At 42.2% G+C, this 27338-nt stretch overlaps 1 protein-coding gene across 1 annotated transcript in view; it reads left to right on the top strand.

The window, feature by feature from the left end:
• The window catches only part of LOC145721567 (dynein axonemal heavy chain 3-like), a 60665-nt gene extending 33537 nt beyond the window's left edge, over positions 1–27128 (top strand). The window contains exons 16-24 of the mRNA XM_081819878.1: positions 3233–3386; positions 4181–4325; positions 9490–9701; positions 13850–13941; positions 17925–18039; positions 20344–20460; positions 21254–21433; positions 22848–22984; positions 26731–27128. Coding sequence (XP_081676004.1) covers positions 3233–3386; positions 4181–4325; positions 9490–9701; positions 13850–13941; positions 17925–18039; positions 20344–20460; positions 21254–21433; positions 22848–22984; positions 26731–27007 — 1429 coding nt within the window. The 3' untranslated portion in view covers positions 27008–27128. The remainder of the gene's footprint in view (positions 1–3232; positions 3387–4180; positions 4326–9489; positions 9702–13849; positions 13942–17924; positions 18040–20343; positions 20461–21253; positions 21434–22847; positions 22985–26730) is intronic.
• The last annotated feature ends 210 nt before the right edge of the window (positions 27129–27338 follow it).

Genomic DNA, 27338 nt, shown 5'->3' with positions numbered 1-27338 from the left:
TAGTGGCATGGAATAATGGCCTCGCAATAATAATAGCAAAATCATCAGCCTCACACTGGAGACCAAGGAGATAGCAAGACAGGGATAATAGAGGCGTGGTAGGAGGCTGAGAAATTGCCTGTTTGGCAGCTGGTCTTGTTCAGTGCTAATGTGGCTATATCATTTAGTCATCCATTATTTGTCAATTCAACCAGTATTTATTACGGATTTTTACTATGTGCTGTTCTATATTCTAGACATGTAACTGTGTTTGGCTACTAAATAAAGATTTTAATCCAGTAGCAGAGAAAATACCTACTGAAAAATCAGTGTCAAGCAAAGTGGGCCAAGTGCCACGTGGATGGTAAAGACATACATGCATGCACGGCCAGCCCAGCTTGTAACACTTGGTTGATGAACTGTAGAGTTGTTCCAGTTACTCTCCCCTTCACATGTGAAACTCCCCCCTGCCCAACTTTAGGTCCTATAATCCCTGCAAATACTCACAAGAAAGGAAAAGAGTAGATAAAAGCAGGGATTTCTACACAGAATGGGAGTTTGGGCTGAAGGAAAAAACTATTTATTCGCTACCTTCAAAATATGGCCGAGGTCTGCCATCCAGAAAAAAACAATAACAACAACAAAAGTGGGGGGGCATGGGGAGGTGTGTATACACAATTGTATGCACACAGTTTTTTTTCTTCCAGCAGCCTTCTCCTCTCTCTACCCAGAACTTTTAGCCAAATGGGTGCTACTGATATTTTTGAATTAATAGACTTTATTTCTTGGAACAGTTTTAAATTCACAGCAAAATTGAGAAAGTACAGCGTTCCCATCTACCCCGTGTCCCCTTATGAACAGCCTCCACCATGGAACTGATTTGTAGGTTAGATGAACAGGAGCAAGTTTCTTCATCTTTTTGAGCCTCAGTGTCCTCATACGGAAAATGGGATAACAGAGCCCATCTCAGGTCATCTCATTTCATGAGAGGTATCATTGTGCAGAAGGATGAAATGAGATGACCTGAGATTGTGCCTGAGGGGTACCCAGCACATGGTAGGCATTCAGAAGCTGTCCATTTCCTTCATCCTTTGGACAGTGACTTCTTTGGGGAGAAAAAAGTGCTTCACTTCTAAACCACAACCTTGCAAGCATACTTTTGGAACAGCGCTGTAAGACTACTTAGAGGCAGTAAGTGCTGTTAAAGTTCAGAGTGAGGGGTGGCTCTGGGGAAAATGGGAACTGTCATTTATAATGAGAGGAGAAGAGCAGTGGCCATCTCTTCTGGGAGGGGTGACTCAGCCTGATGGCACCCACTGGTTTCTGCACTCTCCACAGCAGAGTTCAGCCGAGGAGGGGCTCCAGGAATAACCCGAAGCCCTGGGCTCAGCCCTCTCTTTGGTGAACACTCAAACCTCACGTCCATCATTTTTACATTAATCCTGAGAACGGTGTGTGAGGGGGAATGAGCAGTGTTCATTTATTCATTCGTCTTCTGTGAGAGCAGCCACATTCTCTCTCTAAGAAACTTGACCTATTTTACCAGCCCACATTAATTTTTGGCTTTGGCACTAATAATTCTCCATTTGCTGCCACCTGACCCCCCCCACTCCCCAATTCCTTCTTCCACCTTCTTCCTCCTCTGTCCACTCAGTGCCTGGTCCACTGACACCCACAGTCCTCAGCCTCTGACTTCCTTGTCTGATGGATCCAGGTAGGGCTCCCCCAGTGGAGAGCCCTGAGGAGTTTGGACAGGGATCACCTTTTCTCCTCTCCCTCCCTGTTTGGCCCTGGCACTCTGGTAGTAGCTTCATCCCTCCTGGATGACAGTTCTTGCTTCTCCATGGTTTCAGTTCCCAGTGTTTTCTTGACCCTAGGGGTCCTAGTGGCTTCCTTCTGAGGCTACCCTATCTTACCTGTGTAGGTAGTCCCTTCATCAAAGCCTCTCTCTTTGAACATTGGAGTGAATTCCATTTCATGCCAGAATTCTGACCAATCCACCATTTTTAAATCCTTAAATTATCCTCCCTTAGACTCCAGGTAGTCCCACAAATACAACTCATTTATTCAACCTGAGTGCCTACTATTTACTAATGACTGTACTATTGTATGAAATATATACATATGTATATATTATGGAGATGAAAGTACTTTGGAAACTATAATGTGCTAAGCAACTGTAACTTAACACTATATAGTCTACCCTGTTAGAAAAAGGGAGAAGTGACTGTGCGACTTGCTTTGTTGCTAAAAGGTCACTCCTGGTCATTCTAGCTAAAGTAGCCCTCTACTTTCATCCTCTAGGCACTCTGCCCTGTTTTATTTTCTTCAGAACATTTATGCCTATCAGGAATATATCATTTTATCTTTATCTATGTATGAATTTATCCACCCATCTATTCACCCACCTACCCACCCATCAATCCATGTGTTTGTTTTTTTTTAAAGATTTTATTTATTTATTTGACAGAGAGAGACACAGCGAGAGAGGGAACACAAGCAGGGGGAGTGGGAGAGGGAGAAGCAGACTCCCCGCAGAGCAGGGAGCCCAACGCAGGGCTCGATCCCAGGACCCTGGGATCATGACCTGAGCCGAAGGCAGACGCTTAACTGACTGAGCCACCCAGGTGCCCCAATCCATGTGTTTCTTATCTAGGTCTCCCCAAACTAAAATACAAGCTCCATGAGCATAGGGAGCTTAATAGTGTATATCACAAATGTTTCCCTGATGCCTAGAGCAGTCCTTGGAATGTATCAAGCCCTTAATAATAAATATCTAATGGATGACTGAATAATACATATATATACATACATTTTATATGTGTGTATAGAATAGGTATTATATAGATTTCATATATATGCACACATATATATTTACCCATACAGGTAAACATCTGGAAATGCTTAACCGTCAATAGGGTCACACTAGACATCTCTGGGAGGTAGGATTTTAAGTAATACATATATATGTATGTATTTTTCAGATTAATGTAAAATGATGGACGTGAGGTTTGAGTGTTCACCAAAGAGAGGGCTGAGCCCAGGGCTTCGGGTTATTCCTGGAGCCCCTCCTCGGCTGAACTCTGCTGTGGAGAGTGCTCCTCTTCATCTAACCTGATATATATATATATATTAATCTCATGCACCAGAAAATCAGATTCTCCCCAGGCTTGAATATGGGTGAGAAATTGCTGATATTTTGGATATCAAAAGTGGAAAGTCCAAATGTGATTGGGCTGTCCTTTGCTCTTAGGTGCTCAGAATTTGAGACGCAACTTGAAGGCTACAACAAGGAACTGGAAGGGTTTAGGAAACGTGAAGTGATGAACACAGAAGAAATGAAGAACAATGTTGAAAAGCTTAACGAGCTTTCAAAGAACCTAGATCAAGCACTGATGGAATTTGAGGTTTGGGGTCTTGGGGCCTGGGGTTGGAGACTTGATGACTGTCCTGCCCTGTTGGTTCTGCTTCTTGATTTTGGGTTTTCCTAACATCACCTGTCAGGTGGATAGTATTGATTGGTGAATTGACCAGTTCTTTCATTGGCGCTTTCAACTACCTTTTCTTACAACCCTACATTATACCAGCTTTTTTGTTAGTCATTGAGTACACAAAAAAGAAATTACAGGAAAATATTTGCTCACATACAATGAGTATTTATTATGTGCTCAACAATGTACAAAGGGCTTCTTATGCGATATATCCCTTAATACCCATAACAAACCTTTGGGGTGGGTACTGTTACTGTCCCCATTTATCTCTATCTAAAATAAGAGAACTAAGGCTTGGAAAAGCTAAATAAATTGCCCTGAAGGTCAACTAGTAAGTTCTTTAACCATTAAAGTTCTTATCTTTGAGGCAAGTCAGCCTAAGAAGGGGGGGCATCATGTAAACAGCTAAAGTACATACGAAAATTGTGAATATGGGGATATGGATATGGTAGAATAGGATCAAAGATGATGGAGCAAGTAGCAAATTATCCTAGAGTTTCATCCAGCTAGATCTTAGCTGTCACAGCCCTCAGAGGTAACCCAGAGGGACTTTCTTACTTGAGTCCATGTCTTGTTTTCCTCTCTCGCTCTCCAGTTGAATTTACATCTTCCTCAACTTGGTTTTCAAAGCACTGAGGAATTTGCCACGGTGGCCTTTAGGGTTCAGAAAAACAGCTGCCCAATAAACAGCATTCCCTTTTGCCCTGCAGTTGATCAATAAGGAGGAGGAATTGTTGGAAAAGGAGAAGAGTACCTTCCCTCTCCTGCAAGCCTTGATGACCAACAAAGTGCCTTATGAGCAGCTGTGGCTGACGACATACGAGTTCAGCATCAAGTCAGAGGAGTGGATGAACGGTACGCTCCAGGCTCAGTCTGCTGGGACATGGTGGCTGATGGGGTAGTGGATCCACTACCAGGGGACCCAACCCAGCCAGTTCTAGAACAGGATTGGACTTCAGATTTAAGCTACATTTGTTTTTTTAAATCATATTCTTTTTTTTTTTTTTAAGATTTTATTTATTTATTTGAGAGAGTGAATGAGAGAGAGAGAGCACATGAGAGGGGGGAGGGTCAGAGGGAGAAGCAGACTCCCTGCCGAGCAGGGAGTCCGATGTGGGACTCGATCCAGGGACTCCAGGATCATGACCTGAGCCGAAGGCAGTCGCTCAACCAACTGAGCCACCCAGGCGCCCTTTAAATCATATTCTTATACTCTGGATTAACGCAGCCACACAGTCAAATTTTCCTGATGTGATAATGATGGAAATTGGGGTTTGAAGAGCCAGACCTGTTGTCAGGGTATAATAGAAGAGGCAGCCACCCAGAGCCATAGATTGCAGAGAGGCGGAGGGGGTGGGGAAAATAAGATGGCCTTTCCACCCCTGTGCTGCTTCAAGAAAGGCCAGAGTGCCACAGACATCTGTAAATTACTCCTCTTCTCTAGATCCTGGAGACTAGAGAGAATTGGAGGGGGTAAAGTCAACAGGACTTAATGATGATCTGATATGGGGCAGGGGTCAGGGAGGGAGAGGGAAGAACCTAGGGTGACATCCAGATTATTGGCCCAGGCAATTTGGTGGATATTGCCATCACTGAACAAGAGAAGTGACAGATTTATGGGGGAAGAAAGACCCATCAGCTTGAATATACCAAGTTCAAGGTGTCTGCAAACACCCAAATGGGAATATTAATTAGCAGCTGAGTATATCAGCCTGCAGTTAAGTTATATGTTTGGGGGGCAACTTATATTGGGGAATAATTGAGTGTAGATTACAATTAAAAGCCATGAATGATATCACCTGGGGAGAATGTATACAAGCAGAGGACAAACTCTGAGACCCTTAGAGCTGAGCCTGCAGTTTGCTTCAGGCACTTCGGTGTTATAAGCACACCTGTGGTGAACATCTTTGTCACCAGTTTAATGGATGCAATTCTGATCATTTTCTTAGGATAAATTCCCAAAAGTGAAATGGCTAGATCAAGAATCATGTGATGGAAATTATTAGGATTTTATTTATTTTTTATTTTTATTTTTTAAAGATTTTATTTATTTGACAGAGAGAGACACAGCGAGAGAGGGAACACAAGCAGGGGGAGTGGGAGAGGGAGAAGCAGGCTTCCCGCTGAGCAGGGAGCCCGATGTGGGGCTCGATCCCAGGACTCTGGGATCATGACCTGAGCCGAAGGCAGATGCTTAACGACTGAGCCACCCAGGTGCCCCGAAAATTATTAGGATTTTAAAAACTTGTTGTTAACTGTCTTCCAGAAAAGTTGTGTTTTAATTTATTACCCTTCTAGCAGTACTTAAGAGTGCCCATTCTTCACACCCTTAACGAACCTGAGAATAACAGCTTTGAAAACTGTTTTTGCCAAATTATTTTTATTTTTATTTGCTGATTTAATATTTAAATTGGTATTTTCTTTTTCATTTAAAAAATTTTCATTTTCACTGGTGCTCTTAATTTCTCCAAGTAATCAGTCATATCTATACAATTATATTTTACCTTATTTATTTATTTGTATACCCCTTTTTTTACTCACTGTTCTGTGTTGACTAGCACTTCCAAAATAAACAGTGGTAATAATGGGCACCCTTGTCTTACTCGTTATTTTAATGAGGGCTCTTGCAGAGTGTCACCTTAAACATGATGCTTTTTGTTGGTTTGAGATACAAAATTTTTATGGTGTTAGGGAAATATTTATAGCTTACCAAGTCTTTTTATTAGAGATATTGTATTAAAAATTTTTTGCATTTAACTTTTTAATTTTAAATTCATACACAGCAAAAAGGACATTTTTGGCATATAGTTCTATAAATGTTAACACATATATAGATTCACCACCATCAGAAAGCAGAAATTTCATCAGTTCAATAAAATTTTTTGTACTGCCCGCTCTGTAGTCACACTCTACCCCCAGCCAGAGGACCTGGCATTGTTGAGCTGTTCATTGTTAAATAGTTTCCTCTTTTTGAGATTGTTATATAAATGGAATGATACAGTGTGTAACCTTTTGAGAGTGCTTGTTTCACACAGCAGACTACTTTGAGATTCATCCAAGTTATTGGTTATATACCAGTTTGTTTACCCATTTACCCATTGGTGGATATTTGGGCTGTTTCCAGTTTTAGGCTGTTATGAATACAGCTGTTGTAAACATTCATGCATGAATTTTCATGTTGACATTAAGTTTTCATTCCTCTGGGGTAAATGCCCAGGAGTAGATTGCTGGGCTATATTTAATATATATAACTTTATTTCAAAAATGTCTTGTAATAGTAAAGTATCCCTAATTTCTCTCTTCCATCTGTTGTGTCATTTCTGTTATTCATTTCATCTGTATAAACTGTAATCATCAAATATATTGTTGCTACTGTTATTTTGAACAAACTGTTACTGTTAGATCAGCTAAGAATAAGAAAAATAAAAGTATTTTACCTTCACTTATTCCTTCTCTAATGCTCTTCATTTCTTTACATAAGTCTGAGTTTCTGACAAATACTTTTCCTTCTTTCAAGAACTTCTTTTAACATTTCTTGCAAGGTAGGTCTACTGGCAACAAATTCCCTCAGTTTGTTTGTCTGAGAAAGTATTTGTTGCTCCTTCCCTTTAGAACGATAATTTCTCAGGATAGAGAATTTTAATGTTGGTGGGGTTTTTTCTCTCAATAATTTCATTCCACTCTCTTCTTGTTTGTGTGGTTTCTGAGGAGAAGGGGAATGTAATGCTTATCTTTGCTCCTCTAAAAGTATAGTGGTTTCCCCCCGCCCTGGCTTTTTTCAAGTTTTTTCTTTAACTTTGATTTTCTACTGTTTGAATATAATATGTTTAGGTGTAGTTTTTGGCATTTATCCTGGATCTGTGGCTTGGTATCTGACATTAATTTGGGGGAAATTCCCAGTCATTGCTTCAAATATTTTCTCTGTTTTCTCTTTATTCTCCTTCTGGTATTACCATTTCTTGTATGTTATACATCTTGTAGTTATCCCACAGTTCTTAGCCATTCTGTTCCATTTTTTCCCCATCTTTTTTTCTTTTTAATTTTGGAAGTTTCTAATGATATATCCTCAAGCTCAAAGATTCTTTCCTCACCTGTGTCCAGTCTACTAATAGACCCATCAGATGTCTTTTCATTTTTGTTAGTGTTTTTGCTCTTTTGCAAAGATTTGTTATTGCTGTTTTTTATTTTTTTTAATTGTTTATTTTAGATAGAAAGCACACACACATTTGAGCAGGGGGAGGGGCAGACAGAGAGATGGAGAGAGAGAATCCTCAAGCAGACTCCCTACTGAGAGCAGAGCCCAATGCGGGGCTTAGTCCCATGACCCCAAGGTCATGACCTGAGCCAAATCAAGAGTCCGACGCTCAACTGACTGAGCTACCCAGGCGCCCCAGTTATTGCTATTCTTTAGATTTCTTGGATCATCTATATAAACAGTCATGACATTTGGAAAATTAAGACATTTTATTTCTTCTTTTCCAATCTGTGTGCCTCCTATTTCTTTCTCATGCCTCATCATACTGTCTAGGACTTTGTGATGTTGATTAGGAGTTAAAAGAGTGAAATCTTTGCCTTGTTCCTCATCTTAGGGAAAAAGTATTCCATCTTTCACCATTAACTATTAGGGATTTGTTTTGTTTTGGTTTGGTTTTTTAAAACCACTTTATTGTGGTATGATCGATGTGTAAAGAGCTGTGCATATTTCCAGTATACAAGAGTATAGTGGTAGTATAGGCTTTTCATAGACGCCCTTTATCAAACTTAGTAAGCTCCTTTCTATTCCTAGTTGGTTTAGAGGTTTTTATCATGAATGGATACTGAGTTGTGTCAGATGCTTGTTCCGCATCAATTGATATTATCATGTGATTTTCTTTTTTTAGACTGTTAATATAGGTTATTACAGGGCCACCTGGGTGGCTCAGTTGGTTAAGCATCTGCCTTCGGCTCAGGTCATGATCCTGGAGTCCCAGGATCGAGTCCCACATTGGGCTCCCTGCTCAGTGGGGAGCCTGCTTCTCCCTCTGACCCTCCCCCCTCTCATGCTCTCTCTCATTCTGTCTCTCTCTCTCAAATAAATAAAAATCTTTAAATAAAAACAAAATATATATATAGTTTATTACATTGTTTGATTTTTCAAATATTAAACCAGCCTTGCATTCCCATGAAAAACCCGAATTGGACATGATGTGTGTGTTTTTATATATTGCCTGGACACTATGTACATTTCTTTTTCTTTTCAAAAAGTTTTAATTTTTGATTACTTACCTCAGAAATGTCAGGCTGATGAAGCATGTGAAATTAACAAGGCTTTATTTAGTCTCGGTAGCCATGAAAGAAAAATGTTTCTGAGTAAATTTGCAACATCCTGATGCAAGAGTTCATACTGATTTGAAATGTCCAAGGGGAAGAAAGAAGCAGCATGGAAGGATTTTGACTGAATGTGAAACCCAAATGCTAGAAGATCCCTATGAAGAAAAGGAGGAGAAGGAAATTAATATTTTGGAGTACTTTTTTAAAAATGAGGGGTCATTCTTTGTTTTTAAAAAAAAAAAATCTTAGGATAATTTCAAACTTACATAAAAATTGCCAGAGCTGTACGAAGAACCCCCCCATCCCCCAACTGTCAATATTTCACAGCATTTGTGGAACACCTTTACTGCTTCTATAATAGCATCTACAACCACCGCTAACAGTCGGTTCCCTACCTGCACTTGCATTACATGCCAGATACTGTGTTTGCCCCTTAGCTCACTTAATGTTCACGATCACCTGCCAGGGTGCCCATTATTACCCCTGTATCATAGGTAACACCGTTGAGGCTTAGAAAAGTTCAGGAAAACACCCCCAGGGTTTCATCGGCTAAGGGGAGCATTCAGATCCAGACCCAACTCCAAATCCCGTGCCTGTTCCAATATCCATACCATAGGCACCATTCTAATTTCAGGGACTTAAAGGTGCACATGACTAACATCCACTTGGTGCGTCTGACCCTTCCCTCATCCCATGTTTTCTATTTCAGGACCCCTCTTTTTGCTGAATGCTGAGGAGATCTCCGAGGAAATAGGGAATATGTGGAGAACGATATATAAATTGACCAAGACCCTACCTGATGTACCTGCACCCAGGCGGTTAGCAGAGAATGTGAAAGTCAAGATTGAAAAATTCAAGCAGCACATCCCCATCCTCAGCATCTCCTGCAACCCAGGAATGAAGGACCGGCACTGGCAACAGGTCCCTGTCACCGTCCACCCCTACCCAGCCCAATCCATACCCAATCTCTACCTGGTTCTGGTAGCCCTTTGGAAGGCAGGAACCAATACTGGGTCAAGCTTCTCCTTTCTGAAAGGGAGAATCTACTTGAGGCTAAAGAGGCAGTAATGGGAGGGGGGAGGGAACAGGCAGAATAGGGGCTGAAATGCCTGCCTCTTCACATGAACAGGTTGACCCTTTTTTGGGGGACCCCATTGCTGATGGTTGAGTATTGCTCCAGCCAGCGGCCGCAGAGTCTCTCCTTGTCTGCCTACCTAAGCAAATGCCTGCTCAGGGTCCTAAAGAGTGATAAGGGCATTGAATTACAGTGGGAGGGACCTTGATTTGTCCCTTAACCTAGGACAGACAAAAGAGAAAGCCACACCTTTTTCAGGGGCCTCCTGACAATGCCAGATGGTTTCTGCGTGCACTGACTCTACTGTAGAGCCTCATTGTCCAACAGGCTATGTTCAGAAATAACATTTCACTCTTCTTTCAGCCCTTTGAGTCTATAAATGAGAATAATAAATATTCTCCCTAAAAATAGTTGGGACTTTTATAAGCAGCCAAGTGTGAGGGTGATAAGTGCGGTGTGAACACTAAGCAGAAAAAAGAAAACTCACTGTGTTTCTAAAATAATCATCATATTCAAGGGCTAGCAATGGCCTTGAAACGTCCTCTACCAAGGAGTTGCTCTGTGTGGAGGTGGAGATGAGACTGGATCTCCATAGGCAGCTTTCTCTATGATTTGGCCTGGAATTCTTCTCTGGGAACCATGTACAAGACTGTAGGACAAGTCTCTGGAAGGACCCAATCTGAGAGCACACACCCATTACCTTTCAGAGAATGAAGTCTGAGCTAGGAGCATTTTGATCTCTCTGGGAATACAGAGATCTTGATACGTGAGAGATTCTGGAGTTTTCTGTAAAAAGGAACTGCTTTTAATTTCCCAGAAAGCCTTGAAGCTCAACACCTAAGCAAAGGATGTAAAGGAGGGCAGGGGAGAGGTCACCTGAGTAGACTTCTGGTCTTGTACTGCCCCAGCAGAGGGGTCTGCACTGTGACAGCTGCCCCCACTTACAGGTGCTCATAGGGTCCCTCTCCCCATGGACCTAGCCTTACTAGAACTTTGACCCATTTGGAGGGCTGGGGAGGTTGGATAGGCAAGTGGCCTTTGGTAGTGCTAGGTCTCTCCATGAGATGACACTTAAAGAAAGTGCCCTGGTCAGTGGCACATTTAAACAACCCTCCCAGGAGACTCAGAAGGCAGTCTTCTCTACCTGATGCTTCCCCTGTGATGACAATCTTCTCACATGTGGGCACTTTAAAAATCCCAACGATTCCTAGACATTCATAATTCTCATTTACAGATCACTCAGATGGACAGATTGGAAAAACTCCTTAGAATTAAAAGAGCAATAGCAGTAATAGCTCGAACATATTGAATACCAACTATGAACTAGGTATTGTGTTGTAGACTTTGTGTGGATTCCCTCATTTTATCCTCCCAGCAACCCTTTGAAGCAGGGACTATCATTGTCTCCATTTCACAGATTATAAGAAAACTGAGGCTTAGAGAGAGTAAGTAAATTGTCATGTGGCTAGTAAGTGGTGAGAGAGGGAATTGGAATCTAGATCTGTTTGACTGGGGGAAACGCGACAAGAAATATCAGGTTAAAGGGGATAGTATGCCGTAGATAAGAGTGGACTCTAGCCCCAGCATGGTGGCTCCTGAGTAATGAGCCCCTAAAGTGGAAACCCAGTGGCCTGAACAGTTAAAAGGGAGCTCAGAAAGGAGAGAGGTCACCAGATACACACAGGGCTGCCCCCACTCAGAGCCACTTCCTGCCTGCACTGTAGGTCAAACCACAGGCCACCCCAGTGATAGCCACTGGCCTGGGGAAGCCATTCTCTGCCCTGATGCCTAACTCAGGAAATCCATTTGCACAGATTCTGGCTCTGGCAGGGGACTCTGAAGATTAAACCACCTCTAGCTCTTAAGGCTACAGGATGGATCTTCCGGGGACATAGGGTGTGGGGCAGCTGTGCTGTGGTTTTTGACCATTTCCCAGAACTTAAGCAGGAAGGGCTAGTCCCTCAGTTTGGGGCACAGACAGCAGCAAAAAGGTTGCTACTGTGGTTTAAAACAAGATGGAACAGGGTGACATTTGACCTTAAGAGGAAACCACACTGATGTGTACCAAAGCTGGCCCTCTAGGACAGTGCTGCCCAAAGAAAATACTACAAGCCATATGTCCAATTTTGAAGTTTCTTGTAGCCATATTAAAAAAAAAGCACAAACAGGAGAAATAAATTTTATGAATATATTTTATTTAACCAAACATATTCAAAATATTATTATTCAATAGGTAATCAATGTAAAAATGTTAATGTGATCTCTCACATTTTTCATACTAAGTTCTTGAAATGTGGTATGCTTTCACACTTAGAGCACATCTCAGTTTGGGCTAGTCACATTTCAAGTACTCAATAGCCACAAGAAGCTAGCGGCTCCATATTGGACAGAGCAACCAATTCTCTCTCTCTCTCATTCTCTTTGAATTAGAAAACCAGATGCTTTGTTAGTCTCTGTAATTAACAAAAGCAATTAAAAAAACCCAAAACTACCAATCTCTGAGTCTTTCCTATGGGCCAAGTACTATGCCAAGTCCTTTGCATAGTTATGTCATTTAATCCTAGAGAGAGTATGTGTTCTAAGGTGTACTTTCAGGTATTAGAGAATAAATCAAAGTCCAGGGTCACCAGGAACAGTTGTGCAGGTTGTACACTCCACAACTCTGGGGAATGCAGTTTTTGTGAACTACAGTGTGAAATGTATTTTTTAGAGTTATGCAGTGTATAACCCTCACAACTATACATAGAAGACCTGAGAGACCCACTAGATATGATGGAGAAGATCTTTTTAGGCAGAACTGGGTCCAAGTCCCAATTCTGCCATTTATTAGCCGAATGGTCTTGGACAAGATGCTTATTTTCTTTGTCTCAGTTTCCTTATATGTAAAACAGGAATAATAATACATTAGTATCTTCCACATCATATTGGGGGGATGAAATAAGTGCATAAAGTTCTTAAAACACTGCCTACTTCATAGTGGCCCTCAATAAATGTTAATTAATTCTATGATTTCCATTATCTTAGGGGTCCTCCAGGTGTCCTCAGGCCCTGCTTTCATTCCATAATAGTTACTGATGCCTATTAAATGCCACTCCTAGGGACACATGGTTAAATAAGATAGAACAGGCCCCAGCTCTCATATTCCTTCTTGCTCAGACATCCCGTAGTCCTCCTGGGGCTGGACAGAGACAAAATGGGGCAGTAGGTGAGGTTTCTCCTAGAGCCTCATTCTCCTTCAGGTCTTCCTACTCCTCTTGAGCGCATGGAATCCTCATCCTCCCCAGATCTCTCAGTCCTTGAGAGAAGTGTTCAAATCCATCAGAGACTTCACGTGAGACCTCCTTCAGGGTTATTTTCACTTAAAAAAACAAGCTTGGGGTAGTATTTACACCAAAGGCATGGGCACAATGAGTGCTAACCATTCCACCAATTTAGCATGCTGGGGTGGAAAGGAAGATATTTGGGCAGAGGGTTCCTCCCTTCCCAGCATCCTCAGATTGCAGAATTGGGGGGTCTGCCTATCCCATATACTCATGACTCTCTCCTTTTACTCAGCAAACACTTACTGCAGCTTCTGTCATAGACCAGACTTTGCACTAGGCTCTAGGAGCACAAAAACAAACCAGATCCGGTTCCACCCGACAGGGTGCTCACAAGTTGGCACTAGGCAAGTGGTGGTGGGCAGTGATCCCCAGTAAACCAGATAGAATGCAATGTGGGCCCTAGGCTGCCTCCCACATTTTTAGACCTGCACCATCCAATTCAATAGCCACTAGCTATTTACACATCTATTTGAATTTAAGTAAAACAAAATAAAAATTAAAAATCAGTTCTTCCATCACACTGGCCACATTTCCAGGGTTCAATGGCCAAATGCGACGGCGGCTACTGTAAGGGACGGTGCAGAGTAGAACATTTCCATCACCATGGAAAATCTACTGGCCAGTGCTACTACCTTGGACAATACGCATTTGTTTTCCTCTCTTTTCTGCAGATCAGTGAGATTGTCGGCTCTGAAATAAAACCCACAGAAACAACTTGCCTCTCAAATATGCTGGAATACGGGTTCGGCAAATTCGTTGACAAGTAAGACTCCTCTTCCCTGCTTGAGGAACCTTTTCAGTCAGAGTATCTGACTTCCCACAGGATATGACTGGCCTCCTATCAGGCTGTTTTTCTCCTTCTGGTTCAGGGTGACTTAAGTGTTTTTAGTAACCTCCCCCTCAAGTGACTAGCTATTGGTGAAACTCACTTTCAGTTGCTGAGTGGATGACGGATTGTGACTAGAAAATTGAGTCGAAGATTTTATTTCAAAGGGAAATTAAAAAAAAAAAAAAAAGTTCTTGGAAACTGAGCTCCAAGCCCAGGTCTCAGTGACTTCAGGTAAAACCATTTCACCTTTCTGGGCTTCGGTTTCCCCTTTTAAACAAACAACAGTAAACAGGAGTGGCTCTTTGAGCCCTTAGGAGTCCAAGAAACAGGGTCAAGTGAGAGAATTCTTCACTTGCTTTCTCCTTTTCTCCAAATGCCCCTGGAGTCTGTGTGCAGGAATCGGTGCTATTAGAATTGTTGTTTTTAGGACCAGATATTCTGAGGACTCTGATGGTTTGTCCACACCTCCTTCAGGGCTGAGGATGGGAGATGCTGTATTTCCTGGACCAGAATCCCTGTTAGACAGCTGGGTTCAGGTCTAACTCAACACACATGCTTCTCTGGGCGTGGCCCCACACCAGCTGCATCGGCGTCACCTGGGAACTTGTTAGAAATGCATGTTCCCAGGCCCCACCCCAGTCTGCTGAATCACAAATTCTGGGCATAGACCCTGAAGTCTGTGTTTTAACCAGTTTTTCAGGTCAGCACTTCCAGTACAGGAGCCACCAGCCACCTATTACTGAGCCCTTGAAATGAAACTATTCTGAGCTAGAGATGCTGGAAGTATAAACAGGGGCTGGATTTCAAAGTCTTATTAAGGGGAAAAAAAAAAAAAACCAGGGCGCCTGGGTGGCTCAGATGGTTAAGCGTCTGCCTTCGGCTCAGGTCATGATCCCAGGGTCCTGGGATCGAGTCCCGCATCGGGCTCCCTGCTCCTTGGGAGCCTGCTTCTCCCTCTGCCTCTCTCTCAATCTCTCTCTCATGAATAAATAAATAAAATCTTTAAAAAAAAAAAAATCTAATAAGTTTTAATATTGGTAACATGTTGAAATGATAATATTTTGGATACACTGTGTTAAATTGTTAAATTATTAAAAGTAATTTCCCATTTCTTTTTTACTTTTTAAAAATATTGTGCCTGGAAACTTTAAAGTGAGGTATTTATTTCAAATGGGCAGCACTGCTCCAGGTGATTCTGATGCATGACAGAGTTTGGAATCCCTTCTCTATTCTTGTGGGGATAATGGGTCTAATCTAAGGTGCTCCCAGGCCCTCAATACCACCATTACAGGCTCTCTTCGAGGAGCGGCCTGGAGACATGAGCCTTTCTACCAGGTGTAAGTTATTTCATTAAAAGGCCACATTTTCCCCCTTTAAGATATTTCCAAGAGATACCAACTATTGAACATTTATCCTGCACCAAGCATTTAATAAACATTAACCAACTTCTCCATCACTATAACCTAATACTGTAGCTACTATTATTATTCCTGTTTTACAGATGAGGAAATAAGTTGATTCGAATGATTAGGTAACTAGCCAGAGGTCACAGTAGTAACCGAAAGAACCAAGACCTGAGCCCAGACTTGGCTGACTCCAGAGCCTTAACCATTACCCTGTACTGCCTAAAGAATAAACCCATCTAAGGAGACCGAAACCAAGCAAACACACAGCAGCTCTGCCACTTCCCATGCCAGTGGGCTCAACTGTGACAAACCCAAATGTGGTGACACCTTGGCTAAGTTGTTTACCTCTGTGTGTCTCAGTCTCCTTATCTGTAAAATGGGAAGAATAGTAGCTGGCTGATTAGAGTTATGGTGGGGATTGTGACATAAGGCATGTAACCTGAACTGAGTTAACATCGAAGTTCTCGGCCACTACCTGTGAGTGAGATGTGACGTCCACCTGTGCCCCACCATCCCATAGTTAATGCAGCTTTATCACGTGGCACACAGTTCATGAGCTGCTTTAGCACATTTGGGTAAGGTCAACTCTTGACGGCCCTCAAGGACTCCCAAACTCATTAGTCCTTCCCCTGTGCTATTATTTGCATAATTATAAGTCATAAAGCATGTTGCAAACATTTCACTTAATTATACCAGCAACCCCTGATGTATGCAGATGGGGACTGAAAGCCTGTCAAGTGACTTGGTCACAGCCACACAGCTAGCCTCCTTGTGTCACACCCACCTGGGTTGGCACCTGCCTCTATTAATTATTTCCTACATGCACACTCATTGTGGTCATCTCCCAAGAAGGCCACATTTAGGATGATGACCCTGCTGCGGAGGTCTTGATTAGTCATTCTTGGGAATGTGCCTCATCCACTGCTCTGAATGAGGCTGTATGAGGGTTCTCAGCTCTGTTTAGTTGGCCCTATTTGGCTGACTACATGTGAATAATTCTCTTGCTCCTTCTGACAAGGAGAGAGGAAAAGGCACATTGTGGGGGAGGAAGAAACATTGGATCAAAAGCCAGAGGAACTGGTGTCTAGACCTGGTACCAGCACTCCCCAGCTGCAAGTGTGGCTCTGGGCACATCACTTGCTTCATCTGGGCTTCGGTTTCCTGTAAAGACCAGATTGTCTCTTCTGCAGTTGGGCTTGCAATGAAAGACAAGTGCTGAGGCAGAGAGAATAATCCCTCCTTCTCCTTCCAAGAACTTGGCTTCCAGGTTCTTCCCAATTCCCAGGCCAACCCGAGTTTAGGACCCATCTCTCCTTGTGGAAACAAAAAGAAAGGAACTTGTCTTTCCCCTTTCTATGGAACAGAGGGGCTATAGATGTGGACCCAGCATATCAGGAAAAATAGCAGTGGTTTTTAAAAAGGTAGGGACGGGGGTACCTGGCTGGTTCAGTTGGTAGAGCATGTGACTTGATCTTGGGGTTGTGAGTTTGAACCCCACAACTGGGGACATCCCCACCCCCACTAGGAGACATTTGACAATATTTGGAGACATTTTTGGTTGCCACAACTGACAAGAGGTGGGAACATGGGGAGTCTGCTACTGGCATCTCGTGAGTAGAGCCCAGGGATGCTACTGAAGATCCTACAATGTACAGGACAGCCCCCCTCTCCCAACAAAGAATTAATTATCCACCCTGTATTAGCTTGCTAGGGCTGCTATAATGACTGGGTGGCTTAAACAACAGAAATATTTTCTCCTAGTTCTTGAGGCTGGAAGTTCAAGATCAAGGCATTGGCAGAATTGGTTTCTTCTGAGGTCTCTCTTTTTCGCTTGCAGAAGGCTACCTTCTCCCTGTATCCTCACATGGTTTTCCCTCTGCGTGTGTCCGTCTTAATCTCCTTTTCTTATAAGGACACCAGTCATATTGGATTAGGACCCACCCTAATGACCTCATTTTAACTAAACTACCTCTTTTGTAAAATTTTAATTCCAGTGTGATGAGCACTGGGTGTTATATGCAACTGATAAGTTATTGAACACTCCATCTGAAACTAATGATGTACTGTATGTTGTAATTGAATTTAAATAAAAAATTTTAAAAATAATAAAATTTTAATTCCAGTATAGTTAACACAGTGTTATATTAGTTTCAGGTGTACAAAATAGTGATCAACCACTCTATATGTTCCTCAGTAACTGAACTACCTCATTAAAGACCCTATCTCAAAGAGGGAATCTCACATTCTAGGATACTGGGGTTTAGGACATCAAAACATGATTTTGGGGGAAAAAACAATTCAGCCCAAAACAACCCACAGGCTGCTAGCACAGAGGATAAGAAACCTTGCGAAACATTGGAGCTAGCTGGCACATCTTAGAGTTGGATAGTAAACATTTTAGTAAAATTAAGGGCCTTTTGAATTTGTCTTCGGGGTGAACCAAAATTCCTCCTTTGCTGTGTTTTCATTGCCCTCCTCCCGTTGACATTGCTGTTGCTGTGTTCTCTTTAGACTGGAGCCCATTGGTGCAGCCGCCAGTAAGGAATACTCTCTGGAGAAAAACTTGGAGAAAATGAAGTCAGATTGGGTTAACATGACATTCAACTTCGTGAAGTACAGGGACACCGTGAGTGGCAGTCCCACTGCCCAGCCCCCTGAGAGCAGCCCGTTTATTATGTAGTAGCTTACAGAGTGGAGTCATTCAGAATTGCAAGAGAGCTCAGGAAGGAAGGATCCCTAACATCTTTTTTTTTTTGTAATTTATTTTTATTGAGATATAATTGACATGCAACATTGTACACATTTAACGTGCACAAGTGTTGATTTGATACATTTATGTATTACAATATGATCACCACCCTAGTGTTAGCTAGCACTGTGATGTCACATAATTATCATTTCTTTTTTGTGGTGGGAACAATTAGGATCAGTCTCTTAGCAACTTTGGAGTTTTTAATGCGGCCTTGTTGTCTATAATCACTATGCTGTGCATTAGATTGTGTCCACCCATCTGCCTTCATGTGCCAGTTATTCTTTCTTCTAGGCCCCACAGGAAGGGTGCATTTTTTAAATGAGAAAGGCCTTTTGATTCAGAGCAACAAGCTTTCTCAGTGAAAAGGAACTGAACAAGACTGCTGAACTAGCACACCCCAGGGAGGGCTTCCCCACCCCTGTCCTTCAGAAGCATACCTGGGTAGGGGCGCCTAGGTGGCTCAGTCATTAAGCATCTGCCTTCCGCTCAGGTCATGGTCCCACATCGGGCTCCCTGCTCTGCGGGAAGCCTGTTTCTCCCTCTCCCACTCCCCCTGCTTGTGTTCCCTCTCTCGCTGTGTCTCTCTCTGTCAAATAAATAAATAAAATCTTTATTAAAAAAGAAGAAGAAGCATACCTGGGTAAACAATGCTTAAAGCATCTCAAAACAAAATACATATATATATTTTTCAGGCACCTCTGTTTTTTCTAACGTGCAGTGCAGATTGAGAATCTCCCTGTCCCCCAGGCTGCATGTTACCTTTTTGTGACTTCTCCACTGGTTTACTTTGAATGGTCGCGATGCCTTGATTTCATGTGGATAAGAACTGGAGCTGAGCCAATGGAAGGGAAAAGAACTGGGGCCTCTCTCAGCAAGACCAGGCAACTGAGGGTACCAGCAGCTTGGTGCCACACCACCTGATGGGATTAGATATTGCTGGAGGCTGTTGGGCTGGGGTGAGGGGTTGAGCTGGGGAACCTGGGAACAGCTCAGTTGCACCTGGCCCATCTTGAGAGTTTTTGAGTGATGCAGCTAATAGACAAGGATTGACAGTGGAAGGGAGTCACAGTATCATTTTATTAAGAACTAGACACACCTTCCAGTGCAGAGCTACTGGTAGAAGGTAGATGAGAGAATATATCCTAGCCCCAATTTAACCATCCAGATGTAGGCTTCAAGGAAGTGAAAACAGAGCCAGAAAGGCCAGACCTGCCAGAGAGGGGCAGACCCTTCTCAGCTTGCTCACCAAGGTGGCCCAGGAGAAAGAGTGCCATTCATAGGAGCTCTGACCTTCAAGGCACAGTAACCTGAACGACTAGTAAAAAATGGCCCCCTTAGAGTATAGGCAGAGGTTCCCAAACTTTTTTCTGTTTGTGGTGCCTTTTGTGTCTTAGTACTTTTTTCATAGTTCCCCTCCCTGGGCCCAAAGAAATTCCTAACAGCTTTGTTTATGAAGTAATTAGGTTCAAACAACTTTAGTAAGTATTTGTATCCTATCAACAACTGTTTTTTAAAAATACATATAAATTGAAAGAAAAAAACATTTGTATTTCCTTTTTGAATGAAACTGCTGAGTTTGCTGCAGTGCCCAGGAGCCCCTCGGCACACAGTTTAGGAACCACAGGTCAAGGGCCAGTCAGATTAGCAGTTGATCCTACCTGAGGATCAGGTTGCCAGCAAAGCAAGTGGACAAGGAAGTAGGAACATAGAGAAAGGAATAGAACATGCTCCCCCTCCCCCACCCCATCCCCAACAGATACTAGTTGCAGGTATGGGCTGGGACCGTATTTGATTTCTGCAAAGGAGGTCGAGAATAAATGTCTTTAAGAAAACTTTCAGGGAAGGGTGTCTGGGTGGCTCAGTCAGTTAATCATCTGCCTCAGGTCCATGATCCTGGGGTCCTGGGATCCAGCCTCACGTTGGGCCCCCTACTCAGTGGGGAGCCTGCTTCTCCCTCTCCTCCTACCCCTCCCCCTGCTTGTGTGCTCTCTCTCTCTCATAAATAAAATCTTAAAAAAAAAAAGGAACACTTTGAAGGAAGAAAATAGAAATTCCATCCTCTGTGAGACAGATTTCTGCCCCACTTGGGTGGATATCTGAACTGTGGGGCTTTTGGAGATCAGCATGAAAAGTGGGGGGTCTTGTGGTTTTGACAGCTCAGGAAATCTTTCTTTGCAGGATACAAGCATCTTGTGCGCAGTTGATGACATTCAGCTGTTACTTGATGATCACGTGATAAAGACCCAGACCATGTGTGGCTCCCCATTCATCAAACCAATAGAAGCAGAATGCCGGGTAAGAGGAATGAGGTTGAAGGTTTGTGATGTCTCATTAGCTTTGGGTTTGTTGGAGGAGGGAGAAGGTTTTTAAGTTCAGTTAACAAAGAAGCTCAGTTTTTCCTGATTGGAAAAATAAATAACACAAGACTGAAAGCAATAACCATCCAAGTAACCATATGGCACGCTGAGCCTTTGCAACAGTCTGCCAAAAGAGAAGATGAGATGATTTTAATGCTCTGAATAAAAATACATTTGGAAAGTATTTTATGGGCTAGAGTAATCTAGAATGTAAACTACACAAGGGTATGGGCTTGGCCTCCTCTGCTCATTGTTTATGGAAATGGCTAAGGGCACAGACTCTGGAGCCAGACTGCCTGGGTTCAGATTCTGGCTTCACCCCTTGTGTGACCTTGGACAAGTTACTTGAACTGTTGTATGTCCATTTCTGCATCTGTACAATGAGATTTATAATAATATCTCCCTCATAAATCGTTGGATTAATTGGTTTCACATATATAAAGCACTCAGACCGTCACTTGTCACAGGGTAAGCATTGTGGCGCCTATTATTATTATTATTCCACTAGAAAAAGAACTACATGAGGGCAAGGACTCTTGTTGGTTACTTTCATTGCTGAATCCATGTTGCCTAGAACAATGACCAGAACATAAGGGCAAATACTGAATAAGAATTTGCTAAACAAGTGAATGAGCAAATAAATGAATGAATCCATCCAATTTGTTCAGTCAGTGGGCTTGTGTTGCAGAGTGGCAGATTAATGACTCAGATATGAAATGCTAAATTCACAGAAGTGGGAAGAAAAGCTGGTTCGTGTGCAGGAAATTTTGGATGCCTGGTTGAAATGCCAAGCCACCTGGTTGTACCTGGAACCGATCTTCAGTTCAGAGGACATCATAGCCCAGATGCCAGAAGAAGGCAGGAAATTTGCCATCATTGATAGTTACTGGAAATCACTCATGTCCCATGCAGTAAGTTTTTACTGCCTAGCACACCTCACCATCAGGAATGTGGGATGCCATACAGATGTTCCTCATTGTGCATCATAGCCATATCCCTTGAAATGTATAAGTAAACTAGACTTTTTCTATATTTTTATAAATTTTTTTATAATTTTGAAACTTATTGTTACTAAAAATTGGAACCTAGAACTATGTAATACAGAGAATGGAGGCCTTTTGAAAGCCCACCTCCCAAGAGGCAACTGTTAGCAGTCTGTATAATTTAGCTCTCATTCCTAACAAGGTAGGAGACTCTCTCACAGGATAATGCAATAAAACTTTCATAGACTGAGGATCATTTTAGAATTCAAATTCTCCTCCATATTCAGTTACTTATTAAACAAATGTTTAATATTTGTTTAATATTCAATACCCAGCATTGAATTAACAGTCAGAAAATACTTGAAGATGCCTAGAATGTGATTTCTGCCTTCATAGAATTCACTGTCTTGTGAGGAGAGAGTCTTAGGTAAATAGGAGAGCTATAGTAGAAGTATATACAAATAGCTTTTAGAACACAGGAGAGTGGTATAGTTGTCTGGGAGTGTCAAGGAAGGCCTCCAAAGGGGGCGACATTGGAAACAAGCCTTGAAGGATGAGTTCACTGGGCATACAAGGCAATCAGGAGTATCTATTAAGAGATGATATCTTGGGGCGCCTGGGTGGCTCAGTCATTAAGCGTCTACCTTCTGCTCAGGTCATGATCCCAGGGTCCTGGGATCGAGCCCCGTGTCGGGCTCCCTGCTCCCCGGGAAGCCTGCTTCTCCCTCTCCCACTCCCCCTGCTTGTGTTCCCTCTCTCGCTGTCTTTCTCTCTGTCAAATAAATAAAACCTTAAAAAAAAAAAAAAGAGATGATATCTTTTTCCTTTTTGAAGTCAAGTGTGCTCAACTGAGGCTCCCTTGTACCGAATTTATCTCAAGAAAATTTATCTGCTCTAGCGGGCACTTATATTGCCCAGCAAGTAGAGCCAGTTTTCATGATACCCTGCTTCCTCTAACTCTGTATTAGTTCAGACTCTTTGGTTGCAAGGATTAAGTAACACAAATTCAACTGATTTTAGATTTTAAAGATCAAACTCGCTGATTTTAGACTTTAAAGATTGAATTGGCTTCATTAATTCATAAATCAGGCAGCGTCCTAACAAATAAAGGGACACTCCAAGGAGTTGTACAAAATGGAAGGTTTTTGTAGAAGGAGGGAGTCAACCATGACCTGAGGAACAGGATCATGTTGTATGAGCATTCACGCTTGTGGGATTAGGAGGCTAAATTAGCTGGGCAGGGAGGTCAGTAGTTGATGGACTGGTCATACACTCATTACAATGATCGGTCTCAGAATCTGGGAACCCCATGGTGATTCTCACTTTTTTTGATGAAAACTAGATGAAAGATACCAGGGTTCTGGTGGCAGCAGATCAGCCACGGATGGCTGAGAAGCTTCAAGAAGCCAACCTTCTACTGGAGGACATCCAGAAGGGGCTGAATGATTACTTGGAGAAGAAGAGACTATTTTTTCCCAGGTATTCAGTATTGTTCTTTTGTTTGGAGTTGCCTTTTTGACCCATTTATAGGTAGAACTACATTTTTTCATCCTGAGAGTTGGCTACTACCAACCTATTTCATAGTCTTTCCCAGTTCTCCATTCTCCACAAGACAGCTCTCAGGGGGAGGGTATGTCTTCATGGTCATTATTTAGAATGAGGTTGAATGGACACTACCAGGGGCCAAATCCACACCTTGGCCATCCATCATGGTCAAATGCCCAACTGAAGGGATATAGTAGTCATGATTAAGAGCCTAGACTTTGGAGTTAAACAGACCTTGGTTTGAGTCCCAGCTCTTTGACTTATTAATCTTGAGACCTTCAGCAAATCTATCTGAGCCTCAGGTTCTCCACTGTAAAATAGAAATATAATAATGGCTCTTACTCATATATTTGTGTAGATCAATGAAATAATGCATGTAAAGCATTTGGCTGTCCAAACTGTTTAAGAAATGTCAGTTGAATATTTTTGCCATCAAATGTTGTAGTTTCTGGTGGGTATGTTTATAAATATTTGACTCTTTTTTTCCCCATAAGAACCAGTGTTCTTCTGCATAAAAGTCAAAGTCATTTTAGAGGGCTGGTTCCAGAAAAGAGGGTCCTCGCTCCTGATAATCTGTCCATGTCTAGTTCACGTAGATGGTCACTCCATGTCATTTGGATGTAGGTTTGATCCCAATGTGCTTTTAAGAAAAGTAAATTTTAGTGTTCCCTTATATGGAGACAAAGTTAGTTTCTTGCTTTCCACCACAAGTTTTTAAAAAGTTATTTGTGTAGGATTCGGAAATGTCCTGGTGTGCCTGAGAAGGTAAATTTTTAATTTATTTAATATTAATTTTGTGATGTAGATAGCCATATATGGCTGACTAATGGCCTTAGGATTGGACAGCATGAATACAGCACAAATAGTGGAAGGAACCTCGATTTGAAAGCACAAAACTTAGGAAGAGGAAACCCCTGAGATTTGGGCTTTTAGTCCTATTCCCACTACTGTTATTCCTTATAAAAATATAAACAATAGTCAACACTACCACAGTATTTACCATATGTCAGGACACTGCCCTAAGTGCCTTACCTGTATTAACTTATTTAAACTCACAATAATCCTATGAGGTTGGAAGCATTATTATTATCTGCCTAATAGTAACTTGCCAGAAAACACAAGACTGGTAAATGGACAAGCTAGAATTCAATCCATGCAGTCTGTATAAAATAGTGAGTTATTTAACCTCTCTGAGCCTCATTTGCTCCCTAAGTCACACACACACACACACACACACACACACACACACACACACACACACATTCAATGTGTGTTTATGCATTTTTATAGAATAAAGTCAAGCACTCTGAGAAAACACTTTGGAAAATGTTATTGAATCAGTTCACATATTTGAAATTAATTGTATCTTGAAAATACAGATTGCTAAATTAAGTTATACAATTTTTTTAATAATTATTCTTAATGCCGTTGAGCCTTATTCATTATCACACATGATGAATCCATAGAGATCACCTGTTTGAATTTTACTTGGCAGTGGGAGATATTGATATCATTAGGTATTGGTAAGTTAGCCAACAAATAATTATTGAGCTCTTCCTACGTGCTCAACACTGGAGCTATAATGCATTAGTTTGCTTTGCTGTGTAACAAACCTCCCCAAAACTTAGAAGCTTAAAACAGCAACTATTTATTTAGCTCACAATTCTGTGGGTTTGCAAATAGGGCTGGGCTCAGGTGGATGGTTCTTCTGGTCTAGCCAGGTGGTTCCTCTGGTCTCAGCTGGATGATTCCTCTGGTCTCATGAGGGCTCATTCATGTGACTAGAGTCAGCTGGTAGTTGATGGCCTCAATCACTTGTCTAGTGCTTGGCTTCCTTTTGGCTGGGACAACCAGGATAGTTGGGCGACATGTCTTTCATCCTCCAGAAAGCTAGCCTGGATTTATTCATGTAGTGGTGGTCGCAGGGTTCCCAAGGCCAGCAAGAGTGGAAGCTTTAAGGTTTCTTGATGTCTAGGCTTGGAACTTGCACAAATTCATGTTTGCTACAGTCTTTTGGCCAAAGCAGGACCCAGAGCCAGGCCAGGTTTGAGACATGTGAAAACGGACTCTACCTCTTTTTTTTTTTTTAATGTAGTGTTCCATGATTCATTGTTTGTGTATAACACCCAGTGCTGCATTCAATACTTGCCCTCTTTAATACCCATCACCAGGCTAACCCATCCCCCCACCTCCCCTCCCCTCTAGAACCCTCAGTTTGTTTCTCAGAGTCCATAGTCTCTCATGGGTTCGTCTCCCCCTCTGATATCCCCGCCTTCATTTTTCCCTTCCTATCTTTTTTTTTTTAACATATAATGTATTATTTGTTTCAGAGGTACAGGTCTGTGATTCAACAGTCTTCCACAATTCACAGTGCTCACCATAGCACATACCCTCCCCAATGTCTATCACCCAGCCACCCCATCCCTCCCACCCCCCACCACTCCAGCAACCCTCAGTTTGTTTCCTGAGATTAAGAATTCCTCATATCACTCTACCTCTTATAGAGAGGAGCCATAAATATTGTGGCCATTTTTATAATCCACCATATACAGTGAAGACCATAATCGTGTGGTCCCTCCGTTATGGGACTTTCAGCTTGGTGGTTACAGTAGACATTTATACCTTTAACATTTCCTGAAGGTTTGTGGTTGCTGCTTGAAGGGTCTGAGCAAGAGAATGAGCTTATCATTTCTAACTTTAACATGGTCAACATGTAGATAGTGATGTGATGTGTTGTGGGGTCCAGGAGCAAACAGTCAAGAAAGAATTCTTGAGTCGTTTTTGGTGCAAAACGGTGGTTTTATTAAAGCACAGGGACAGGACCCATGGGCAGAAAGAGCTGCCCTGAGATTGTGAGGAGCGATTGGTTGTATACTTTTAAATTTGGGGGTTGGGGTAGAGACAAAGGAAGTTTCTGAAAGGATTGTCATATGTTAAAGAAGACTTACAGGATCTTGGAGGTCTGGCTATTGTCAAGAAGGTTGCTTTTTGCCTCTAGCAAAGCATTAACATTAAGACAGTTGTGAGTTCCTGGAGGAATGTCATACTCTGTGTGTCTCAAGTATTTGTCAATGGGCTGCAAAATGTAAGGAAATTTAATTTTACCTACATTTCCTTTTGCCTTTGTTGTACACATCAGATAGGTTCATTAATAGCATATTTCTTATTTCACACCTGTAACATGTCATACCTGGAGATAAGGAAAGATAAGGAGGTCTTCTCTCTCCTTCTACTCAATACTGACTGTGTATTAGAATCACCTGGGATTTTAAAAATATAAATCCCCAGACCCAACCCCAAATCAATTATATTAGAAACTCTGGGCAGTGCAACCTTGGCATTGGAGTTTTTTAAATAAGCTTCACAGGTGATTCTAAAGTGCAGCCAAAGTTGAGAATCACTGTTCTATCCAGGTTTGTTCCAAAAGGTAGCACCCCACCCCCAAACCATATCAAACTCATATATACCAGCTTTCATCCTTTTTCTTGCTCTGAGTCAAAGCTGTCTCCACCCTCTATGCCACAGATGAAAAATGGTAAAGGGGAATGTGCCTTAAAGAAGACTCTAGAATATGGCTGGTGTTCACAGGGTGTCCTCTATCTTTTGGGGAGTATCACCTCATTGGGAAAGGAGGTTCTCAAAAGAGATTCCAGTTGCCATCTTCCTTTGCTTTGAAACAGGTTCTTCTTCCTGTCAAATGATGAGCTGCTGGAGATCTTGTCAGAGACAAAGGACCCCCTCCGCGTGCAGCCACATTTGAAGAAGTGCTTTGAAGGAATTGCCAAGCTAGAATTTACAGACAATCTGGAGATTGTGGGCATGATCAGCTCAGAAAAAGAAACCGTTCCATTCAAACAGAAAATCTACCCAACTCAAGCCAAAGTAACTCTCCTCTTATTCCTTTTCATTCTTTTCTCCATAACAGAGCAATACAGAGAGAGGCAGAGAGCATATTGATTGGTTAAGCCCTTGGACTCAAATTCCATACTGCCTGAGTGTGGAACACCTGGGTTCCACAGCTTAGTGACTGGGCAACTCTGGGAAATTGCTTAATCTTTCTGAGTCTCAGTTTGCCTTTATGATGGGGGTTATACTGCAATCCACGCGACACACTAAATTTATGGGAGGATTTCAACCAAACCTGATGTAGAGGCAATAGTAGGCATCAGACCCGACAGCTGATGCTGTTCAGATCTCCATGAGCACAGCCCAATTAAAAGTGATCTGGTAAGGGGCACCTGGGTGGCTCAGGTGGTTAAGCGTCAGACTCTTGATTTTGGCTCAGATC

This window comes from Leptonychotes weddellii, chromosome 5 (assembly GCF_054177405.1).
Source record: "Leptonychotes weddellii isolate Sample4059 chromosome 5, ASM5417740v2, whole genome shotgun sequence".
Lineage (NCBI taxonomy): Eukaryota > Metazoa > Chordata > Mammalia > Carnivora > Phocidae > Leptonychotes > Leptonychotes weddellii.
The sequence above is the reverse complement of the archived record's forward strand: the minus strand, read 5'-3'. Positions and strand labels throughout refer to the sequence as shown.